The 24,333-nt window shown below is 38.0% G+C and overlaps 1 protein-coding gene across 1 annotated transcript in view; it reads right to left on the bottom strand.

The window, feature by feature from the left end:
- Positions 1-3,468: 3,468 nt before the first annotated feature.
- The window catches only part of ELL2 (elongation factor for RNA polymerase II 2), a 75,720-nt gene continuing 54,855 nt past the window's right edge, over positions 3,469-24,333 (bottom strand). Inside the window, exons 5-12 of the mRNA XM_007110076.4 lie at positions 19,840-20,099; positions 16,997-17,121; positions 16,748-16,835; positions 14,409-14,973; positions 10,976-11,042; positions 7,484-7,655; positions 4,866-4,910; positions 3,469-4,774 (exon numbers count right to left, since the gene is read on the bottom strand). Coding sequence (XP_007110138.1) covers positions 4,658-4,774; positions 4,866-4,910; positions 7,484-7,655; positions 10,976-11,042; positions 14,409-14,973; positions 16,748-16,835; positions 16,997-17,121; positions 19,840-20,099 — 1,439 coding nt within the window. The 3' untranslated portion in view covers positions 3,469-4,657. The remainder of the gene's footprint in view (positions 4,775-4,865; positions 4,911-7,483; positions 7,656-10,975; positions 11,043-14,408; positions 14,974-16,747; positions 16,836-16,996; positions 17,122-19,839; positions 20,100-24,333) is intronic.

A 24,333-nucleotide genomic window follows, 5' to 3' on the forward strand; every position in this document is an offset into this window, starting at 1 on the left:
TCCAACTAGAATGTTCTTATGTCTAATTCACACTGGATACCCCTTAGAGCTGGAGTCTTTTACTGAGACAGCCTTTTAATATAAAGAGAAAATGATGTGATTCCAAGACTGTAACCCTGCTTCTTCTCTCTACCTGCACTGCCCCAATCTCCTTCCAATAGCCCAGTTAAGATAGCACACATTCGAAAATAAAGGACACACATGTTTTCTCAAAAAGTATTTTGGCCTTCCTTCAAATTTATTTATCATTTCTGACAAAATCAACTCACTGAGAATAATCCATTAGGTATCACCCCAACATCCACATTCTAGTCTCCGTTGAATCAAAAGAGTCTAGCCCTGTGTGGTGTTACTGGACTTGTCACTTTGTGACAGTTACCCTAACCCTAAATAGGTACCAACATATGAGTGGCAGTATGGAAAAGTGGTTAAGAACAGATACTGGAGTCAGGCTTCCCAGGCTCCACTGTTTACTAGCTGTGTGATGGACAAGTGTCTTAACTTCTCTAAGCCTCAGTTTACTTGCCTATAAAATGGGGATAGCAGGGTTGTGCTGAGGAGAAATGGGACAATACATACAAAGTGTGTAACCCACAGAAAACCCTCAATAAATTTTAACCGTGATTATTGTTCCCCTAGGAGATACTGCCTTTGGAGGGCATGTCCTCCACTTGTAAAACAGGCAGCAGGGGGTCCTGGAGCAAATACCCTGTGTTCCCACTTCCTAGAGTCACCAACAAGTAATATCTCTGTCCCAGGAAGATCATTTACATTAGGGCATCAGAGAGAACTTTGTTGTGGGATGTTTTTTTCTAAGACAAAATTAAGAGCCTTGAAATGAGACAAAGGAAAAACGAGTACCAGAATTGCAAAGTTAACATTTTTATTGAACTGAAATTGGTGTAGAACAATAGGGGCCACCACAGCTGCTGAGCTCAGTTAACTGAAAAGTCTCTGTGACATTTTACCTTGCTAACATGGTTTGGGTAGAACAACTGAGAAGCAGCGTAGATATATATGTATATATTTTTAACACTTCAAAATATTTTGAAATGAGCCTCATAGCCTTGTTCAGTTTTCAGGTTACAAAGAACATTGATAACATCTTCTGTTGCCTTCATTTAGTCGTGTCAGTTAATATCTTTTCCCAAAAGTTTCCTCTCAAAGCTGGCTATAATTTTTCCCCATCTGGTACAGAATAAAAGGATTTAGTAACACTTAGGCAAGTAATAAACAGTAAGAACTTTAAAAGTAGTAAAGGCGAAAACCACTCATATGTGACTCAACACTCACACGGCTGGAAAGACAATGAACTGGCTGAAGAGTTTCAGCCAAGTTCCAGAAACAAAGGACGCACTAGTGGAAGGGGTAAGGCAACCAACCAGAGTGTCGGAACTGATGGACCATTTGTGTCTAAACCTCATCTCAACACCTTACTTCAAACATGAAAATATGCATTTGTTTTACAGAACAAGGTGAAATATTTTAAGGGAAAAGAAAACTATTAAGGTTAAAAGATCAACCAGAGATGAAGGAAAATTAATACTGGATTTTTATAATCAATGCATGGAGCTATGATATCAACTGACCACACCAATTACTTTTGTGAGAGCAAGTACTGAACATCTATCACTACTTACAGTTGAAAGTTAACCCCTCTAAAGTATTCCAGGGGAAATAAATAACCAACGAGATAGGAAGTGAAGTCCTCACATAAAACAAAACCACATCTAGTTAATGTTATCTTGGGTTTGTATTAAATCAGCTCCTCGCTCATTCTGGAGTTAATTTATGGTTGTTGGTAAAAATCATCAAGAGTGCTTCAAATTATTTTAGATGAAATGTGATGAGCAAATAATAACACAACAACTCATTGTCTCATCTTGACAATGCTATTTTACACTTAATATTTCTCTCACAAAAAAAACAAAAAACTAAATAAATTCTACCAGAGTAACTGATACTAAGTGGCCACCCATTCCTGCAGCAATTATTTGAGAGAACCTAAAAATCTTGCAGTAGGAGATGAAGAATGATTATAAATATCTTAATAGGCTCAAGCCCATCTTTAAAAGAGATGCAGCCTTAGGTAATAGCAGATACAGAAATTCACAATTCTCAAATTTGCAACTGATGATAGATATACATTTTGCAAGGATCTGCCCAATGTACATAACAAACGTCTAAATTAAGGCTTTTATAGGTAGGTGGTCAAGTCTACGGGTGTGCAATGCTGGATTTTCATAAAGCATCTCCAGCTTCCATTATTACCCAATTTGTAAACCAGAAGATGTGCTGATGTAAATGGGTAGGAGCTCCAAGGGCTAACAATTAGTCAACTGGAAGGCTTGCCTTGTTTGTAAACAAGTTCTAAAATAAGTGTTAGCAGTGAAACAACTGAGAGGGTGCCACAAATGATGTAGAGAGGAAAAGTGAGTTGCACCTGCTGACAGGGAGGGGCTTAAAAAAAAAAAAAGGCCAATAGCCGAACGCCTTCAGTTCAAGACTTTGAGATTTAGAGACCTAAAGGTTTAGCGTTACTTCCAAGCCAATTGTTCTCACACTGTAGCTTGCAAAATCACTTGGAGGATACTTATGAAAATAGGGCTATGTGGGCCCTATCCCCAGAGATTCTAATTTGGGTGATGCAAGTGGTCCAAGCACCTTGCTTTTGAGAAACACCACTCATAGCAAGTAGCAGCACACTATCTTTGATTAAAAGGCCATGATGTCTAAGAAATGACACCAATGAGGTCATTACCTACAGACAAATCCCTCAGGAGACTCTACCATATGATATGAGGACCAAATTTATCCCCAGTTAAGTTTCCTTTACTGCTTTTTTTTTCCAACTGAAAGTTTGATATCAGTGAACGCTTAGTAATGATTGTACCAATTCTGAGGTAAAAGGAAGAGCACCAGGGATCTCAATGCTAAAAGAAAATCGAATTCCCTAGGAGGTCCATGCTATGTAGAAATCAAATTGCTGTGGTAATGTTACAGAGTTATAGTGCACAGGGTCTTCTTTCAGTCTTTGTATAGTATACTTTTGTATACTTTTACCATATTATCTACTCTTTCCTGTTAATGTTTTAGAAGAACTCCAAAGAGAAAATTTCATCTACATGCTCTCTCAGGTTTTCTAGACACCAACATTTTCTGGTTTACAGTGATACACAACGAAGTTATTTATTTTTTTATTGTTTTGGATGCTGGAGACAAACATCTTTATTAAAGATACCACCAAAATTTTGGCAAACATTTCAAAACATATTTGTAAACATAATGCTTCCCTTTTAAACTGGCAGCACTTTGAAAAACAATACGATAAGACAACACAACTTGAATCAACATTAGTTCAAAATCCTTATATTTCTGATGACATAACTTATGTTCCCACATGATAAAACAAATGATAGTTTAAATCAACGTCAACAGATAAACTCCATGAAATGAAAGTTTGTGCTGTTTGATGAATCACAGTATGTTATGGTTAAATATATCCACTCTTTTTTATATTCCTGGCACCCAGGATGAAAAAAAAAATCTTTAAATATACATTTCATGTAGGTAATAGCTTCTTTGCATATCTCTCTTCAAAAAATACTTTATAGCAGTATATAAATAGGTTACCTACACATTTAATTTTATAATTTTGCCCCAAACTATAGATCTGTTTCATTTTCATAACATATCAATTTTGCCCAACATTAATAAAGTTGACAAACTGTTGAAATGGAAATGCTTTTGTCTTCCACGATAGAAGTAGCAATTTGATAGGAAAAAAAAACCTACAGTAACACTCATCAGTTGTTTCACCTGAGCGTTTGGCCTACTAAGAGTAGCAGCTTTTTTCCTTCACGCACGCTCACATCCACACCACCTCTGCACACATACAGGTCGAGCACACGCTTTCAGACGCTGGTAGGCCACAGTGTGCTTCCCATTGCTCTAATCAAGTGGGAAGCAGTGTAGCTAATGATTAACCACACTAGGTACACAACTAGCAAACACCTTAAGGCAACCATTGCAATGGGGGGTTAATTTGCAGGGCAGATTTACTGTTCTAGATCAAGTCAGACTATATATACACATGTGTATATAGATCTATACACATACTCACACATCTTTCTATTAACCCTCCAAAACAATGTTTTAAGTTTTTTTGTATTTTGTGCAAATTTCTAAATGTTCTACCATTTAAGGCAAAGAGTTCGTATTAAGAAAGGTCAGAAAATAGGCTTATGTTTATCCAAAAGCATTTCACCTTGTACATTACTTTTTTTTTAAACACACATAACTTTGAAGTGTGGACACTAGATCCCCAATATCTAAAAAAATCATTTCTAATGACAAACACAGTTTTTTAAGGAAAAAAATTGATTTGAAGTACAGACACTGGATCCCCAATATCTACAAAAAAAATTATTTCTATTGACAAACACAAGTCTTAAGTAGGAAAAAAGGACCAGAAAAAAGCAGCTTCAAAAATGCAAGGAAACAAAGTAAAATGGGGTGGGGGGAAGGTAACTCAAGTTTACTAATACTGAAACTTCCAACAGGCAAAGTTTCAAATTTTAGAATTTGAGAGCAACTCATTTGGAATTTTAAATAAATAAGCTTAAGTTTATTCACATCTTCTGGTCCAAGCAGAGCTCTAGTGCCATGACTCTGCTTGCTGTTGGTCAAATTCACCTATTAGTCTTTTGATGTGAGCCAGCTTGTTATGAAGATACTCGCATCTGTATTTTTCTTCATGGTAATTGGGACTAGACTGTGGATGAAAAATACAGTGAGAAGTAAAACTGTGGAATTCATAACTCTTCTCAACTAAAGGTCAGAAAACTACTAGTGATGATACCTACCTGTTTTATCTTCTGATATTCTTGTAAGACTTCTTCATGAACATTCTAGAAAATTAATAATTAGAAATCAGAAGAGAACTTTTTTCTTTGCAACGTAAACAGATAACACACAATTGGCAAGGGCGTGGAAAATATTAATGATGGAAATGTAAACCGGTACAGTTTTTTTAAAAAATTTATTTGTTTTTGGTTGCATTGTGTCTTCGTTGCTGCGCGTGGGCTTTCTCTAGTTGTGGCGAGTGGGGGCTACTCTTCGTTGCAGTGCGCGGGCTTCTCATTGCGGTGGCTTCCCTTGTTGCGGAGCATAGGCTCAAGGCACGCGGGCTTCATTAGTTGTGGCATGCGGGCTCAGTAGTTGTGGCTCACGGGCTCTAGAGCGCAGGCTCACTAGTTGTGGCACACGGGCTTAGTTGCTCCGCGGCATGTGGGATCTTCCCAGACCAGGGCTCGAACCCGTGTCCCCTACATTGGCAGGCGGATTCTTAACCACTGCGCCACCAGGGAAGCCCTGGTACAGTCTTTAAGGAGGGCAATTTGGCAACTGCCGTTAAAACAGCAAATGCAAAACTGACTCAGCACTTATACTTTTCTTTCAGATTTAATTGTGCCTGAGTGAAATGACACATGTACAAGGTTACTCACTGCAGCACTGTTTGTAAAGCAAAAGAAAGTAAACAAAATCTAAATGTCCAGGGCTTCCCTGGTGGCGCAGTGGTTGCGCGTCCGCCTGCCAATGCAGGGGAACCGGGTTCGCGCCCCAGTCTGGGAGGATCCCGCGTGCCGCGGGGCGGCTGGGCCCGTGGGCCATGGCCGCTGGGCCTGCGCGTCCGGAGCCTGTGCTCCGCAACGGGAGAGGCCACGGAAGGGGGAGGCCCGCATACCACCAAAAAAAAAAAAACAACAACAACAACAAAAAAAAAACAAGACAAACAAACAAAAAATCTAAATGTCCATTAATCCATACAAAGGAGTACTAAGAGGCCATTAAAAAAGGGGGAAGTGCTTACATAAAAAAATTCTCTAAGATACATACTGTCTAGTGAAAAAAAACAAAGTACAGAACAATTTATACAGTTTGGTATCATTTGTTTATAAGGGAGAAATAGAATATTATATTCTAGGAATTTTTAATGAAATCTGATAAGTAATGTATCATACCTTAAATAACTGGAACATAAGACAATGGTGCATCTTATAAATGATGACATCTTAGATTCAATTACACATGGTATATTTGTGAATTTGCTTGTGTATATATATCTTATACTCAAACAGACCTCTGAAAGAATACGATGGAAACCAGTAATACTGATTGCCTCTAGGGAGGAAAATTGGGTGGTAGGAGAAGAGAGCTAACCCTTATGTACTACATAACCTGATGTACTATGGATCTAAGCAGTTTCCAAATGCTAACATTTATTCTGAACAACTCTATAATCACCTCACTTTATGGATGGGGATTTTGAGAATTTTCAGTCAAGTTAAGTAGCTTGCCCAAGGTCACACAAGTAGAGCTGGGAATCAAATCCAAGCAGTCTGGCTTCGGAGCCTGCTCCTAACCACTAAGCAATTCTCAGAATTACATTTTAGTTTAAATATAATCATGGTATACTGGTAAATAACTATATAGAAAAAAATAAACCCAAAACCATATCACTGACCTCTTGCACTGCCAACAACTCACTCCTCTGGCAAAGTTTTCTATAACTCTAGGCAGCTTGTTTAAAAGATTAAGGCCCACTAATAGAAGACATAATGAATCTCTAGGGCACGGATGCTCTCAGGCTGTTTTCCCCATTGTGGGAAAACCCACCCCATTTTCTCATGTAGGTTCCTGTCAGAACAACAGTGGGCTAGGATGGAGGCACCATTTGCGGCTGTGAAGTGTGACAAAGTTATCTGTCATACACAAGGAGGGAAACATCCATTTATATCAATCCTCTGGCTTAGAACTCTAAGAACAATCAGTAGGCAGGTCAGGCTTCTACTGCTCTTTGTCAGCTGTAGTAATAGTACCACTTAATGTAGGCAAGTGAAAACAGATTAATACCTGTTAACAAATGGCAGTCTTGGGAAGCTGGAAGCACCGTGCTTTTCTTCACTTAAACCCCAAACCTGAGTGGTATTAAGCCCCCTTTATATTCTATGCCAGACTGAGGTTTAAAATTTTTTTTAAAAAAAATTTACTTGAAATAGTAATTTTGGGAAGTAGCACCAGATGTAAGAGCTATAGTCTGAGTTGAGTTGGTAATGTGGTCAAATATTTTGATGCCAAATCTTGCTTTTTGTTTTTCCTATTTTGTCGTCTGTATTTTTCTCAATACACTACATATTATATTACAGTAAGTATGTAAGTATATATTATACATATTATATTATATGAAAATATAGTTTTTTCACTGGAGGAACTATAGGCTCATCATGTTTACTTATTTTCAAGAACTATTTCAAATATTTATTTTCCTAGCTAATTTTAAATGAAGGCCAAAAGCTGCAGAGAGGCTGGTCTGCGAGAGGACTTGCTCTGAAGGCTAGGAGGATGGCTCGGGATGGGAAGGGCAGAGAAAGAAAGAAGGTAAAATATGAAAGTCAGTCCATCTAGGAACAAATGTGTTTACCTGATACTCTTTTGAGCCTGGAGAAAGGCGCTTTCGTTGTGCATCCAGTTTGGTAAATCTTCTAGCCACAGTCTCCATCCTGGCATGCAAGGCCCTATACTCATCATACTCAGCATTGAAGTCATCCTTGTAATTCTGGCGTTGCTCATAGGAGACAATAGCAATATATTTTCTAATAAAAAAGACAAAAGATAAATGGAGAGTAGCTACAGAATAAACATGATGCAGAAGTCTGAGATTTAAACCAAATATTTAGAAACCATATCTATGCATGTTTCCCTAGACTGAATGCCACTCTGCCACTGCTTGCTGCCTTGTCACTCCTTCAAAGACCTTCCTGGTAAAATTATCCCACAGGAGAGTTTAAGAACTTCAGTGAAGAAGAATAAATGTGAAAAAAAACATGGTGGCAATGGAATTAAAGTGCAACTAGAAGACAACACTTACACACATGTAGCTTCCTAAACCTTTCTCTACCCCAAATAGTTTACTACCATGCTAGCGGCACAGGCCAACCCATCTGTTACAAGTCACATGGAGACAGAAGGATCGGAGGGGTAATGTGAAACCAGGAGAATGTCACACAGTCACTAAGTGCTGAAGTCAAAGCTCTTTGTAGACCTGCTGCTTTGTTTTATCATTTTTAAAAAATGAGAGACCAGAAAAAATAAAAAAGGGGAAAAAAAGGTATATTTCTCTAGTTCTTTTCAAACATTTAATGTCATACTCTGTGTAACAGAAAGCCAGTTTTATAGTATTAGTTTATTTTCTTAATAAAAAGGCCACAAATGTTTTACTTCAGGGTGTGAATATCTCTCAGGACCTAGTGAATGAAGGCTACCTTCCCAGAGTGTCAGTTTATTCAGTGGTGGTAAGTCAAAACAGCATTTTAATATTAAAGTTAATATTATTTGTTTGTGGCTCTGGGCCTGGGTCTTTGTACTCTGTGCTCCTGTCATGGAATGCAAAATTCCCTTCACTTTTTGAGATAAAAATTGAGATTTCAAAGCAATTTGAGGCAGGTGGCAGGAGCTTCAGGGTGCCCCAGTGGGTATACATATACTCTTCATTGTGAAAAACTTTGGGAGTTCAGTCCTCTCCAAAATGGTTCTAGACATTCTTACCAGTTTTATTTAAAATGCAATAGCACAGATGCCTAGTTGGAAATGTGAGAAAAGTGATGCAGTGAGCAACCTTAATGTCCTCATTAATATTTTTATTCATGCTGAGTTAGACAGTGTGGAGGTTTAATTTTCTAAGTGTAATTGAGACAGTGGTAGTATGCTGATTTAAAGCTGCCCTGCTAGTGTCCTTGCTATAAAAGGAAAACCACCAGCCAAGCAGTGAAACGGGCCTCTCTAGACACGGGCTGTCCTGACTGCAGACCAGAGAGAGCCCGGGGCGGAGGTGGGGTGGGGTGGGTAGAGGGAAGAGAAAGAGGTTCCTGGGGATAAGCATACATAAGCAAAATGGCTAAATTGATCGTGAAACTCAGGTTCAATTTGTTATATAAAATATCCCACTTTCTTAAAATCACACCTGAGGCCATACCCTCCATATTTTATTTAATAATTCCCTCAGGGAAAAGTACCAAACTGGCCAACAGTTGTGTTGCTATTATAGAAGATTATTTGGTTATACTGGCATTTTAATGAAAAGCATGTCACTATTTTTAATACAAATTGTTATGGTTCTACAGCTGGCTCTTAATGTAGTGATGGAATAAAATGTTAAATACTTTGGATAATTCACAACCACAAGTAACAGAAGTATTCTTATTATATAAAAATTAGGAATACTGTGGTTAAGTATGAATTGTTCAGAGGCTGATCATTAAAGGTTTTATAGTATGTCCTTTTGTTTTTCTTAAGAAACAAGTTTAAGTTCTGTATTTTTAGTGATTTTTCTGAAAATTCATGCTTTCTCATCATTTTAAGAAAATTTGCAATGTTTATATAAGATAGCTTTTGTTAAAATAAATTGCTCTTAAGCAAACAATCACATAGGTTATGTACTTTCATGATTTTAAAAGAGCTAGAAAATGACAAACATACAGAAATGCACTGAGGCAGATGCAGCAACCATCCATAGATCAGTACGTTAAAAACAAGTTATTAAATATAGAATTAACTGCTTAAGTTGACAAAACACGGCAACACTGAATCCATGGGGGAAAGGTTAGAATCATTTTTCAGTCTCCCCACATGATTTTGTCCTATGTAACAAGTATACAGCACTATTAGAAAAAAGAGAAATTCAAAATCCGTCATAAGAGAATGAGAGCACAGTACTGCAGCTGTTATTTGAGGGGGCCAACTTTCACAAGACTTTTAAGGAAACGCATTTGGAGAGGTGAACGCCCACATCAGTGGAGCCAGGCACTGTCCCCCATCCAGCCCTTCCGGGGCCAACGCAGTGGTAGCAGCTTTTCCAAGCTCCCCAACAGAACTCTAAAACCATACACCACCTCAGATGCGAGAGTACTCAGCATGGTTTCTTGGGTTCCTTTTAGTTAAGAGATGATAACCAGCATTACGGTTTCATGCTATATCATTCCCCAATAAGTATAGCTTTCACCACTACTGTTAAGCAAAAGTAACACATTTTTAGTATAAAATGTTCTCTACTCTGGAAATGAACATTTCATGGGACATGGAGCGCTAAACTGCATAGTTTAACTTTGTCCACCATGAGATGCTACTGATAGAGAAAAAAATGTTCATACAGCCCAGATTCCATTTCCAGTCTACATTTAAGCTATTTGTATATTTGTTCATTTTCCAAGCTATTGGTAGGCAAATCTGTTTGCTCTTTCACTCTCCATTTTTCCAGGCTTTTGCAACTTAATTATTTTCTTCTTACAGAAGCCTTTGAGTCTGTAAAAAAGCTAGAATTATGTGTCCAAGTTATAATTCTGTGATAACCAGTTACAAAAAAGTCCCCAGCTCAGCACTGAGCAACTTGTTGTCATAACAAGAAAAATATTATAACCGGTATTAAAGTGAAATAATCAAATTTTACTGCTCTCTCCTCTTAAAGTTATTTGGTGGCAAAGCTTTATTTAAATAAAAATCCATCTGTCTCTACTTTGTGTTAACTGCAGAGGTTTAAGTACTTTATCACTAATAAACTGTCCCTTTGGGGGGCCCAAGTGAATGACTGTGCATTGATAAACTGTTTGACTTTGAAGAGTCAGATCCCTGAAATCTTCCATAGTCAAACGCTTGGCCTGGCCCCAGAACAAAGGACAGGCTTCTCTATACTTAAAGGCCACCGAGCAGAGCTCACAGCAGGGAGAGGCACAACCTGCTCAAGCCGACAAGGGTGGACTGGGGATGAGCAGGCTTAATGGCAGCCTTTCAATTGCAGGGGTGGCTCCAGGACTCTATTTCTGGAACTTCTTACTTTTCTGATTTGCAAATTATGGGAAAAGAATTTGCAAACTTTCTAAAATTAAATAGTTCTCTCCCATCAGCAGACATCTGAACTTACATCAAATAATCTGGGAGTTCAATTGTTGAAGAAGCTTCTGTGGAGGCAGTGCAATCCTCTTTAACTCCTACAAAGAAAAAAAATTCAAGCATTCACCAAAGGGTATGGTTACAAAATGCCTATAATTCTAAAATAGATCAGAAACATCTGGAACACTTTTCCTCAAATTCTATTCTTCCATCTCAATAAGCAATAGTGAGCAAGGAATACAATTGAACAAGAACAATAGAGGCCCTATGACCAGCGCCAGCAGAACCGACGCCAGGCATTGAAAGCACCCTGGCTACTGCAGTGTCTGCACAATAAAGGAATTCCATCTTAACCCAAGGTCAATCTTCTATTCTTTCAACAACAGTTGTGGCATCTGCCCAGCAATTCAAAGATTGTGGTGGCAGATGCAGCCAGACAATGGGAGATACAAACTTTACATCAACATCTACTTTTCATAGGATTCAAACATGGCAGATAAGATAGTGAAGTCAGGTAGCAGACTATTTCGATGGCTGTATTTTTACTGCTATTCTTTTTGTATGAAGACAGTGGAATTGGGCAGGAAGTTTTCCTATCAGTTTAAAGTAATTTAAAGTAAGTTATTGGTGAACACCAATTTATACTCCTCTAATCTCTAACACTCATAATACTACACAGATTTGTTTTCAAGAGGACAAAATAAAGTGCCAGTTGCTCAGGACTACACTGTAATAGTGTATAAAACCCCTCAGTATTCCATTTGTTTGAATGTACCATTTTCCAGAAGGTATGTTTAGTTTTTTTTATTAGGTTAATTTTTTATCATTCAAAGTAGAATTAAATTAATAACTTGAACCCAAACCCTGCCTGCTAGCAAAACATACATGTTCAATATAAAACGAGTGAGAATTTAATAATTTCTTGGTTTAATATTTTAAAGGACAAAGCACACTAAACAAATTATGCAGACTCTGTGGGCTTATTTTGTGTGCGTGCGTGTGTGTGTGCGTGTGTGTATTTGATTCAGGCTTAGGTAAAAGCTTGTTTTTACAACAGCCTGAGCCTTAAAGGAAGGCATCAAGTGCACATCACTTAGCTTCTCCTTTGCCACAGACACCAGATAAATTCCAGTAGAGCAGAGGATGTGGGTCTGAATCTATCCTCAGTTTGTGATAATCTCGATTAGCTTTGAAAGGTACTACATCCTCAGTGAAGGATTCAGAGACTAGGCCTGCTTCTCTCGGCTTCCAGCTCTGAGAAAACTCGAACTCTGCTATAGTTCTCAACATTCTGGGATCCAGTCTCTGACTCAGGATTACAATCTGATGGTGGGAAGTGGGGCATACCCAGGAATCTGGCTTACTAACTCTGAACATGAAGTTTTATTGTCTCTTTTTCTCTTCCTGATCTGGCAAATTCAAGTACGATAGTGTTTGAGGGAAAAAGCTTACACCTACCTCTTGGGCCACTATATACTACCATGTTGATCTACATATTTCAACAGATATGCTTTGACAAGCAATATACTCAATCCAGGTCAATAAAGGCACTGCATCATACTATTCCATAATCAAAGCTTCTCTCCTATGGTAAAAATGGTCAGTTAAATCTAAGGATTAAAGACTTTCAGTACTGTGGGCAAATTACAGAAAGATAAAATTCCTTAAAGTCTAATCATTAAAGTACTTTTTCTAAAGTTGTATTTTCCTGGGAAATTTTACCTTAGTTATGCTGGGTTTAAAATTGGCAGCAGTCCTAAATGATGGGTTTGGATCTTCTGTATGTTGGTATGCAAGACATTAAGTTCTATATATATGAAATAAGAGCAATCTAATTGTGTCATTAGGTTTTAAAGATCACTACCCTCAGGTAAGCAGTCTTTCTACTGATTAGCTTTTCTTTAGAGGTAAAGTATTCTTTTAGGCTTCTTTGGGTCTCTAGATATTTGGCTTTGAAAGCTTCCAAAAGCTTGAAATGGTTAAATTTATTAATAACAGTTGATGTTAGCTAACTAAAACAGTGTTCTCAAAATTGAAAAAAAAAAAAACCCCAAGATCTATCAAGCTAATCACCAACAGCCTTGCAGAAGACAAATTGCTTTCACTCTGAATGAAGATGATATGGATCTGCATATATAATTTTACCTCGCCTGTTGGGAAGTGGGGCATACCCAGGAATCTGGCTTACTAACTCTGAACATGAAGTTTTATTGTCTCTTTTTCTCTTCCTGATCTGGCAAATTCAAGTACGATAGTGTTTGAGGGAAAAAGCTTACACCTACCTCTTGGGCCACTATATACTACCATGTTGATCTACATATTTCAACAGATATGCTTTGACAAGCAATATACTCAATCCAGGTCAATAAAGGCACTGCATCATACTATTCCATAATCAAAGCTTCTCTCCTATGGTAAAAATGGTCAGTTAAATCTAAGGATTAAAGACTTTCAGTACTGTGGGCAAATTACAGAAAGATAAAATTCCTTAAAGTCTAATCATTAAAGTACTTTTTCTAAAGTTGTATTTTCCTGGGAAATTTTACCTTAGTTATGCTGGGTTTAAAATTGGCAGCAGTCCTAAATGATGGGTTTGGATCTTCTGTATGTTGGTATGCAAGACATTAAGTTCTATATATATGAAATAAGAGCAATCTAATTGTGTCATTAGGTTTTAAAGATCACTACCCTCAGGTAAGCAGTCTTTCTACTGATTAGCTTTTCTTTAGAGGTAAAGCATTCTTTTAGGCTTCTTTGGGTCTCTAGATATTTGGCTTTGAAAGCTTCCAAAAGCTTGAAATGGTTAAATTTATTAATAACAGTTGATGTTAGCTAACTAAAACAGTGTTCTCAAAATTGAAAAAAAAAAAAACCCCAAGATCTATCAAGCTAATCACCAACAGCCTTGCAGAAGACAAATTGCTTTCACTCTGAATGAAGATGATATGGATCTGCATATATAATTTTACCTCGCCTGTTTTATAAAGAATTTGACATTTCCCCTGTGCTATTATTAATTAAAGCAGGGTTGACCCTGCTTCTTGGTAAAGAAGGACCTGAGTACTTTTATTGCTAATTGTGTGTCTGGTTAAATCAGTTCAAGAATGGCATATAATAGGTCATGTTGAGGTTGCACAATACTGTGACAGCTCTGGAAAAGCGCAACAAAGTTCACCTTCTAAAAGGGGGGTCTCTGGAGGATGACAGGGTCATTTTCAAATGTCACCATCTTAAGAAACATAGAAACCATGTTTAATAGTTGGCTAAAAAGAGACAGAAAATGACTGCTGTAAAATGCAAGGAAAAAATTTGCTCAAAAGGACAATACTAAGATTAATAACTAAATGGAAGGTCATTTGATAAAAAAGCATTACTATTTATAAACAGCATAATCTCATACTCAGGATAGTCCACTCTTCCCATTCATTTAACCCATGTAGTTGGTTTTTACAAATGCAAAATACCTTCATTGGAATCCGGACTGGAGTTGTTCAGCTTGGCAATTTCCTCTTCTCTTTTAAGGTCCTCTTCCTTTTCCTCAATCATCTCAATGTCATGCTTTTTTATTTGGTCCTTTTCCTTGTGTCTTTTAGACTTCTTCTTGGACTTTTTGTGAGACGAATGGTTTTCTTCCATAGGCTTTGGACATTTTAGTAGAACTGAACCAGGTGGTAAGGTTTCCAGAGAAGTCCTAGAGGTATATTTGTGTTGCTGGTCCTCATAGATACTACCGTTTTGACTAAAACTGTCAACAGGTAGGTCTTGAGTCCCCCGGCCTTCTGGAGTGCTAGGGGAATTGGAGTGAGAATTTACAGTCTGAGGAGGATTGGAGACAGGCAGGTGGGTTGAAGGCAGCGGTGGAGGCGTGGGGATGGCAGCAGCTGCAGGGGGCAGCGGGGGGCCTGCAGATTTTTCACTGGTGGGATTCAAATGACCATTTAATGTTGGCGGCACTCTATTTGTCAGGTGAGATATTCGAGCTTTTTTATTCATTAAAGGATCAATGAAATCTGAATCTAAAAGCCGTTTCTGGGGTGGGGGGGAACAGGGAAAACAGATGAGCCAGTTTGCACTAAAATTCAATACATGTGTCACTCGTTACTAGAAGAACAACTAAGTAATTTTATTCATACTTAAATTTATAACCAATTTAAATTCATTACCAGCGTTGTGTTAACCATCCTCCAAGCTTAAGCACAAACAATCTACAATAAGTTTTCATGTCTAATGTAAAAAAGCAGAATCTGGCAAATATGTTTCTTGAAGTACTTATACTTTCTGATCATACAGCCCCACCCTAAGTTCCTTGAGAGACTGGGCCAATTTATGTGGATTATACCACTCAGGAGTATATTAAATAGAGGTGGCCTCCTTCCTCTGCTGGCCACAGCTGACCTAGTTATATTCAGTGAGAGGAAGAAGCAGTTTTTAACATTATTGGTTGTCAGAACCAACAAGGGTAAGTACAGGGCAATAAGCCTACACTTATTTGATCTCTTGGAATGTGCTAACATGCTCCAGTTATACATATTTTGGCTGTCTTAAGATGGCAACAACCAGCACATTCAGAATAATTTCTCTACATATCTCTATCATTGCTGAAATGCCATCCAATTTTTTCTCCCTTGAATATATCTTTTCACTGGATTGGAAGATAAGTCTGAATAACTAGTCCATAAAAATTATATGGAGTTATTATTTCAAAAAATTTCAAAAATCATGCTAATATTAGCCCAATCCAGCAACAACAATAACAGTATTTAAAATAAAAAGGAAAGTCAGATAGTTGAAAAGTACAAAGCATACATCCAATGTAATACCGTGGCTAAAACTTTAGCTTGAAAGAAAATAATAGTTAATCATCATATTAATTTATTCTGTGTTGAATTTAGGGCCACTGATCTCACACCCAGTACATAATTAGATCAGAGTATAAGTAGCTTTATAATAGTTGGCATTTGAGGCTTCTGTAGACAACATACATGCAAGGACAGAATTGCTTTTATTTTGTTCCTCCTCTATTCCTCACAATAGGTTTCTAACATTTTCTGACATGTGAATAGCCTTTTGCCCAGGGCATGCTTACTGTTCTCCACACATCTGTCCTGTCTCCCTAAGCCTTGGGAGGGGGGTCCAGAGAGAGGAGCACTCTGTCAACAGCACTGGGGTAGAGCGGTTTGTCTCACTGCAAGTCTCAAAGACCTGAGAGAGTTCAAGGTTGTCTGAGAACCAGGTGGGCTTGACCTCTTATGTTGCCCAGGATCTCCCCATCTTTTTCCAACCGAATCTTTTTGGGGAAACTCTAAGCTGGAATGGAGTCTCACTGGAATATTCTGATTGGGATCTAATCAAAAAGTACTTTAAGAAAACATATGGAAATAGCAGAGGTTTTTATTTGCTTATTTTAAAAACATTTTTCCCCAATAATATTTTTCTAGAACGTGCTTCAGATAAATTTAAATATCTTCTATTTTCTATATAATCTAAGACTGGATATGGGACTGGATAAGTTAGTGATCAAATGGAAAAGTAGATAATCTTACAACAAAATGTGAACTTCAAGGATTGAAAATCAGAGTAGACATTAAGTACCTTGACTCAATGTAGTGTTATATGGTGAAAAAGAGTTCTGGGCTGGGAGCTGGGACCTGAATTCTAGAGTAAGCTCTGCCATGAACTTTGGGTAGGGAAGCTGTGTGACTTTTCTGGGTCTCATTTCTCTCACCTATTAAATCAAAAAACCTGAACAAGGTGGCCCCTAAAGTCCATTTCAGGGCTATGATTATATAATTTTATGCAATACCTGAGGAGAAGATGCAGCGTCTCTACTAGAACATACAGGAGATTCTGAACGGCTGGTGCTGGCAGCATTCTGAGATGGATTTAGTTTTCTGGAAAGGACACACATGTTCCAGTTAGGGGGACTATTTTCAAATGTTCATGATAGAAAGCCTACCCTTGCTTCTTTTTTCCCATCTCAACACTAAAATAACAATGATTATAATAATTACTTATTTGCATAATTTTTAAAGGAAAAAAAATAAGAACGTACCTTGAGAGCACTGACTCTAATGACCGTCTGTCTATTTCATTATATCCAGGCCAATCTCTTTGGAGCTCTTTAAAAACATAATCCTTTAAGGTGTATGAGAGGTCCTTAGGATTCAGATTGGCTACCTGGTACATGGTGTGAAAAGAGAGCATTAGTTCTTTTTGCTATTTCTTAACCTAAAACAGGCAACCTTTTGGATTTATACTGAAAATAACTATATCAAATGGCTCCAAAGGGACTGCTAGCTTTGCATATGCCAGATCTCAATAAATGCTTTTTGATGTCATTTGGGGAATTAAATAAAACTTTATATACATAGTTAAATATTTTTTTCCTGGATGGCCACTGCATTTGTTAAATAGTAATCCTACATTATGCAAAAAGTGGAGGAAGATTTTTTTTTTAATCATTTTTTTTTCTAGTCAAAGGAATCCAAAACAGTTTTCTTAACATCTTCATTATTTACTTCTGGCTATTAATTCCATTGCTTTTGAGTTACAATACAAGTCCTTGATCACTTGTATTAAGTAGAAACCAAACAGTGCCCATATGTTGGTTTACAAACTTTCCCTTCCAGTAATCAACAGAAATTATCTCCATAAACAGTATCAATTTTGATAATCTTGTCTGTCATCTTCTTGGCTTGCTAAGCTTGCTCGTTATAGCTGCCAGTTCTCCTGAAGAACCACTTTTTCAAAGTCCTTGAAATTCCCCCAAACCAATAAACAGAAACAGAAACCAAAATAACCCCCAAATTACTGTTATGATTTGCAAGTGTAATCTTTTCTTATCCCTTAACTACGGTTCCTTGCGCATACAGGCCCAGGCTCCATTAACAACATGAATGTATGGATTCAGGGGCCGAACCAAGAGTCATTTTCAAGGCTGGCAGAAAGGTATTCTTCTTTTCATTTCCTACTGGAATGGTCTTTTAAATAACTTCACGTCTTTCTGTGTCTTTTAAAAGTACTATAAAATATAATATGATAGTTTATGCTTTTCTCACAGCTCAGCTGAATACTAACATTAATGTTGATATACAGTAGAAAATGATAGGCTTATCTTAAAATTCAAATTTGCAAATAAATTAACATGAGATACAACCAGATTTCTCAAAGTGGAATAAATACAACGATCTTACAATCTATATTCTGCTAGCTCCTAAGTTATAACTCCAGCTTCAACTGTCCTCTGGACACCAGACTCTCATATATATACAACTACCTACTGAATATCCATCTCCATTTGGATATGTCTAATAGACATCATCCAAATAGCATGTATGTAAGACAGGATTCCTGATTCCTCTGCATACTCTTGTTACTTTTCCATCCCTCTCCATCTCAGTCAATGGCTCAATATCCATTCAGTTGCTCCATTTAGTTGGTCTGGGGTGAAATCCAGGAACTGGCATTTTTAAAAAGTTCTCTAAGGGATTCTAATATGCAGCTAGGATGAGACTATGCTCTAGATTCTATCAAATAAACAACAGTAATGACACTCATATCCCACTTGCTCAGGAATTAAGTATACATACATTTAAAAATTGTATCTATACACATATTCATGATCACATGACTACTGACATACATCAGTAGCAGCCGCTGGGTGAACTGCCTCTGCCAACATTTTGCCTTCTCACCCTCTAACCTAGGAGGTAATTTACAACCTTTCTGGAGATTCAGTCACCAAATATTTTGACTTATAACCTGAACCTCCCCCCTTCCCCAAATAAAAAACTGAACACACACACACACACCTATACCCTCATCCTCATTCATTCTTTCATCCTGTCTCTTGAGCTCTTAAAACTGCTATGTGACATATGGGTTTAAATTAAGTGTTTCCAAAAAGTGCTCAAATGACTTAATAAGATCCCTGAAATTGCCAAAGATACCTTGGGGATTGGTTAACCCAGAACTGGAGATTATGGTTTTACTCTTTCATGACATTTGGTATCATGTCTTGAATATAAGAGAAAACGGATGAAAAGGACTTAAAAGGTTATTCTTTGAATAATACATGAAAACCTGCAGGTTTATTTTATTTTTTAATGATGAAGTTTAAGAACAACTTTGGAAATGTTACTGCTTTAGAAAAAAATAAAGAAAGCAGACTTCCATTTCTGGTGGACTTGAATACTAATCAACATTTATGACACAAAGTCATTCTAAAAAATAGAGGAAGCTACAGTCTGATGAACTATTGATTTTAACAAAATTACTTACTTTTATACTTAAGCTTGTGATTATATGGTAACTGATCAGAACTAATACTTTATGTATTCATATCCTTTAATGAAGACAGGTGACTGATTTCAGCATACCCAATGGTTGAAAAAGGCAGAGTATTACAGGCGAAAACAGCATGCAGGGCAAGACACATTCAAAACTATTTAGAAGGTAAAAATATTCTAGCTTATACTGACCAAAGACCGATAAAAACACATTGTATAACTTCACCTACATAAACCAATACAAATTATGGCAATAGTTTAGCGGATTCAAGACTAAAAGCAGATAACCAAAACTTCGTTTACTTTTTTTTAATGGAATTTCAGTGCAAAGTTTGTTTAACCCAAATGAAGATAATGACTCGAAACTTGATAATTCAGAAGGCTCTAACTTATAGAACTTAGTATAAATGTCTACATTTCAATTAGTTTTTAATTTAATGTTTAAATCAAGATGATTTACCTTAATATTCATATACCATTGATCAAAATGATCCTGAAATTTCTCTACCTCAATAATAATGATAACAACAACAACAGCAACGAGCCTTCTTAAATGAACTCCCCAACAAGAAGGTAAGCAGAAGGAACTCTCTACAGCTGTCCTCACCTGTTGCAGAATTGCTCCAAGGGAGTTCTTGTCTTTCTGATTGACACCGTCTTTCTGCAGTCGAGCTAGCAGCTCAGGTTTCTTGTAGGCCTTCAGTGCCAGTAAGTGAACCACCCTGTCCCGATATGGCCGCTGAGAAACACTGCTGCTGCTATTTGTCTTTCGAATGGTATTTGCAGGGTTCATGGGGGTTGATCTTTTCCTCTCAGGCACTGCATCTGAAACAGCTTGAGGTGCTTTCCGAATTTGCACTCTTTTCCCTAAAGTCCAGTAGAAATGACATTGTTACACATTTGCGGGTGATAATATAATGAGCATCTCAATTTCCACAACTCTGATTTAGGTACCTCTTCATTCTGGAAGCAATAAAGACTTCATATTTCAGTTTTTACTTTAAAAAGATATGCAAACAGAAAGCATTCTGAATAAATTGCCTAAAATGTGGATTCAGAATTTTTTGACAGAAGCATTTATTGGAATAAATATGTATTATAAAAGTATTTTGGCAACTTAGCTATACACACGGATAATAATTAGTGACACACACCATAGCAACACACTGGAAATTTTAAGGTTGTAGGCATTTGATGTTAAGTGGAAATAAAGTAATCTCCATGCTCACCTGTGCTACTTACAGAACTTAAACTTACATATTGTATGTAATTTCGTTGGCAGATATGAATACAACGAATATGTGAAATGTGAAAAATACCTGTCTATCTCACTAAGGACACACTGTTGGCTGAGCTCAGTCATTAGCTTAATTTCACAGATTCAGAAGCCACACACAAAGAGGAGAGTCGGGCATAATTTGGGGTCAACATTCACCAGGGCATTCATGAGTGATATTCCTTTTCAACAGACATAACATACTCTAGGAGTCAAAAAGCAAAAACAAACAAAACCAATCAACCAACCAACCAACACAGTCTAAGAGGGCCAGACAAGCAGATCTCTCCTCTGTGGTGCTGAGACTACAAGGTGAGTTTGAGGAATGGAAAGTGGTAAAAGCAAGCATTCATACCATTTCTGCACAGGCCAGTGCCACTCACATAATTAACCCACTTTCTGCTTAAACTTAACAAGTGTTTGGCAAGTGGCTATTTCTAGAAAATACTGTGGGCTGTAGTGACCTGAATACTATATGGACGTGTGAAGCCATCAGTACATGGCTGGTCACTGACAATACCTGGTAACCATTCCTTGCTGAAGAAAGAGAGATTAGAATGAAACTGTATTAGACCCTCACTTTATGATTTCTGAGGTGAAATCTCATACATCACTACTAAAGCCTCCAACTCTATGCCCATTGGTTAAAGAGGGGGAAGAATTGGTAATGGCATACAAGGTGGAACAACTGCATTAGGGACAATACTAGCAATTAGAAACAATGGATAAGTAAAAGCAGTCTCTCAAGTGCTGTTGGCCTGGGTGAAAACAGCTTAATGTGGCAGGAGCTTTACTGAATAGTAGTTCTGTCCATACTGGGTTCCCAAGGCCTGGCCAGAGGGGCTGTTTGTTTGATAAAATCCTAGCTAAAGGAGAAAGAAAGGTCTCACTGGCTCTTGTATTTCTTTACTATCTGGACATAACCAATTGTAAATATCATATCAAAATACTGCACAACAAAGGAACTCAACATTAAAGGGTCACTGCCCAGTGGTAAGAAAAGCTATTAAATTAAAGTACAATTAGAGCTTTGGAGATAGATTTCGATCTGTTTTCTGTATTTTTCTTAATTCAGATAGTTAGATCAATGTCAGATGTGCAGGGAACTAATATTTATCCTGCACCAATTATGGGATGGGGGAGGGGCACTGTGCTAAGAGCTTTACACATATAAAGTCTCATAAAGTAACCTGATGAGGTAGGCCTTGGTCCTATTTCACAGATGAGAAAAATGAGGATTTCAATGGGATAAGCTCAAATGGTAGAGTGCTGACTTAGCATTTGGAAGGTTCTGTGATTAATACCCAAGTTTTCCTACTTGTACTTCTTTGTTGGAAAGGTTTTATGAACAAATGCCTAATATCTGCCCTTGCTTCATGTTAGGCTGCAAGCTTCCTGTAGGCAGTGCTATGGCTGCTTTGTCTATCAGCAGACCTAGATTTTGATGACTTGCAAAGTGAAATGACCAGCAAAGTGTCAAAGTGAATGACAGCAAGTGAACAAGCAGACAGCAGAGGAGCAGAATCAAGGTGGCCTGTCCTGTATTTTTGCACATTACCAGGCTGCCAGAGTCTGAAGACACATTGAAATTTCTAAAGTGGCAATTGCAGACCTTCCAGCCCACCACTTCTCAGTGGCAATAGTGTTAGCAAACAGTACTACTTCCTTGAAATTTCAACAGGAATTTTTGGAAAGAAAGAAAAGAGTTAGGTCAGACAAGTTTAGGAAACCCTATAAATTCCACACTCCCCTCCCCCTTGAAACCTGTTTAACTTTCACTTCCCCAAACCAAGCTGACTATGGATCCCTCTCCCACACTCCTCTCTGGGGAGGGGGATGAGCAGAGAATGGTTTTTAACTAAACTCACACACACAATGACTGGTCATTTAGAATGAATTCAGGCCAGCAAGGAAGGCAAATACAAATAAAAACAAAAACAGGACTATCACTGTGTTGCAGGCTGCCCTACCTCTTCTGTAGGTCTCACCCTCTGGTCCACAGTCTCAGGAGAGCCCCAAGGTCTCCTGAATTTACCCTACCCTCCTAAAATAGACATAGGGCTACCAAATAAGGGAGGTTCACTTTGCCCTGAAAAGGGGTCAAAGTATGATGTCTGACAAGAAATTAGAATCTGGGCAGGGATGTGACAGCACTGGAGTCTCACCTGGGGCCTAATGCTAGGCTATCATTGGTCCATGAATCTCCTACCCACAAAACACTCACTTCACCTTTACCTCATTTTAAACAGCAAGTTGTCGGGTAACTCATTTCTTTCAAATGATGAAAGAAGAATCCAGCCACACTGGGCCACAGAGTTTTGCACAAAGATCACTTGCTCCCTGCCTCCCCATCAATTTGTGCCTATTCAACCAGGAAGGAGTCCTCTGATTTAAGGTAAGAAAGGCTATAAATGAAGAAAACGTTAGTACTCTTAAGCAGTTACAGAATTGAGATGCTAAAGCAAAAAAAGAGCAGGAAAATGTGGTTCAAAGTGGGCAGAAGAAAGGCTTTATTTTTATTTTTTACATTTGCCTCAGAAAAGCCCTTTTAATAAAGCCTGTGGGAGAACCTAATTCTCTTCCCAGACCCAACTGCTAATCAATTTCCTGGGCTCCTTATATAAACAGCAGCAGCAGGTCGGACGGAGTTGGGTAATCTGGGACTATATCTGAACCGTTTTGTTTCATAACAAGGAGTCCACTGCTAGCTTCTCAATTTAATATGAGATGGTAAAAGTACTTAGCCCTCCGTCTAATGACTCTGAGTAAACAATCTGAAAGGAAGGTGGTAAAACAGACCATCAGAAAGAGAGCAGGGACGGCAACCGTCTTCTGCAGTTGTTTTTCTGTTCTGTGGAACCTAACTAAAAACCCTGGCAACACTGACCCAAGGTTTTAAAAACACTGGCAGGACCTTGACAGTGGTGTGACTCTGTCATGGTTAAATACATAATCCACTGCAATGGAATCCATCTCCACTACTTAGCATTTGAGATCACTTCTTCAAAAGGTTTACTATCAAAACATATATAAACAACAGTCATAGACTGTTAGAACTACAAAGGACCTTAGATGTTATCTAAGTTCAAAACGCCTTATTTAATTTATTTTTTATTTTTTTATAAGTTTATTTATTTATTTATTTTTGGCTGCATTGGGTCTTCGTTGCTGTGGGCGGGCTTTCTCTAGTTGTGGCTAGCGGGGGCTACTCTTCGTTTCGGTACCGGCTTCTCATTGCGGTGGCTTCTGCATCCGTGCCCCTCCCTCCCCCCGGCCTGTGCCAGAGCCCCCGAATCAGCTGCTCCTTTAACCCCGTCCTGTCTGAGCAAAGACAAACCCAAAGCTGAACCCCGGGAGCTGTGCAAGCAAAGAGAAAGGGAAATCTCTCCCAGCAGCCTCAGGAGCAGCGGATGGAATCTCCACCATCAACTTGATGTACCCTGCATCTGTGGAATACCTGAAGAGACAGCGAATCATCCCAAATTGAGGAGGTGGACTTTGGGAGCAAGATAGATTATTTTTTTCCCCTTTTCCTCTTTTTGTGAGTGTGTATGTATATGCTTCTGTGTAAGATTTTGTCTGTATAGCTTTGCTTTCACCATTTGTCCTAGGGTTCTGTCCGTCCGTTTTTGGTTGTTTGTTTTTTTTTACTTTAAAAAATTTTTCTCTTAATAATTATTTTTTATTTTAATAACTATACTTTATCCTACTTTATTGTCTTCACCCTTTCTTCCTTTCTACCTTCCTTTCTTCCCTCCTTTCTTCCTTCCTTCCTCCCTTCTTTCCTCCCTTCCTTCCTCCCTTTCTTCCTCCCTTCCTTCCTCT

Source organism: Physeter macrocephalus, chromosome 8 (assembly GCF_002837175.3).
Source record: "Physeter macrocephalus isolate SW-GA chromosome 8, ASM283717v5, whole genome shotgun sequence".
Classification (NCBI taxonomy): Eukaryota; Metazoa; Chordata; class Mammalia; order Artiodactyla; family Physeteridae; genus Physeter; species Physeter macrocephalus.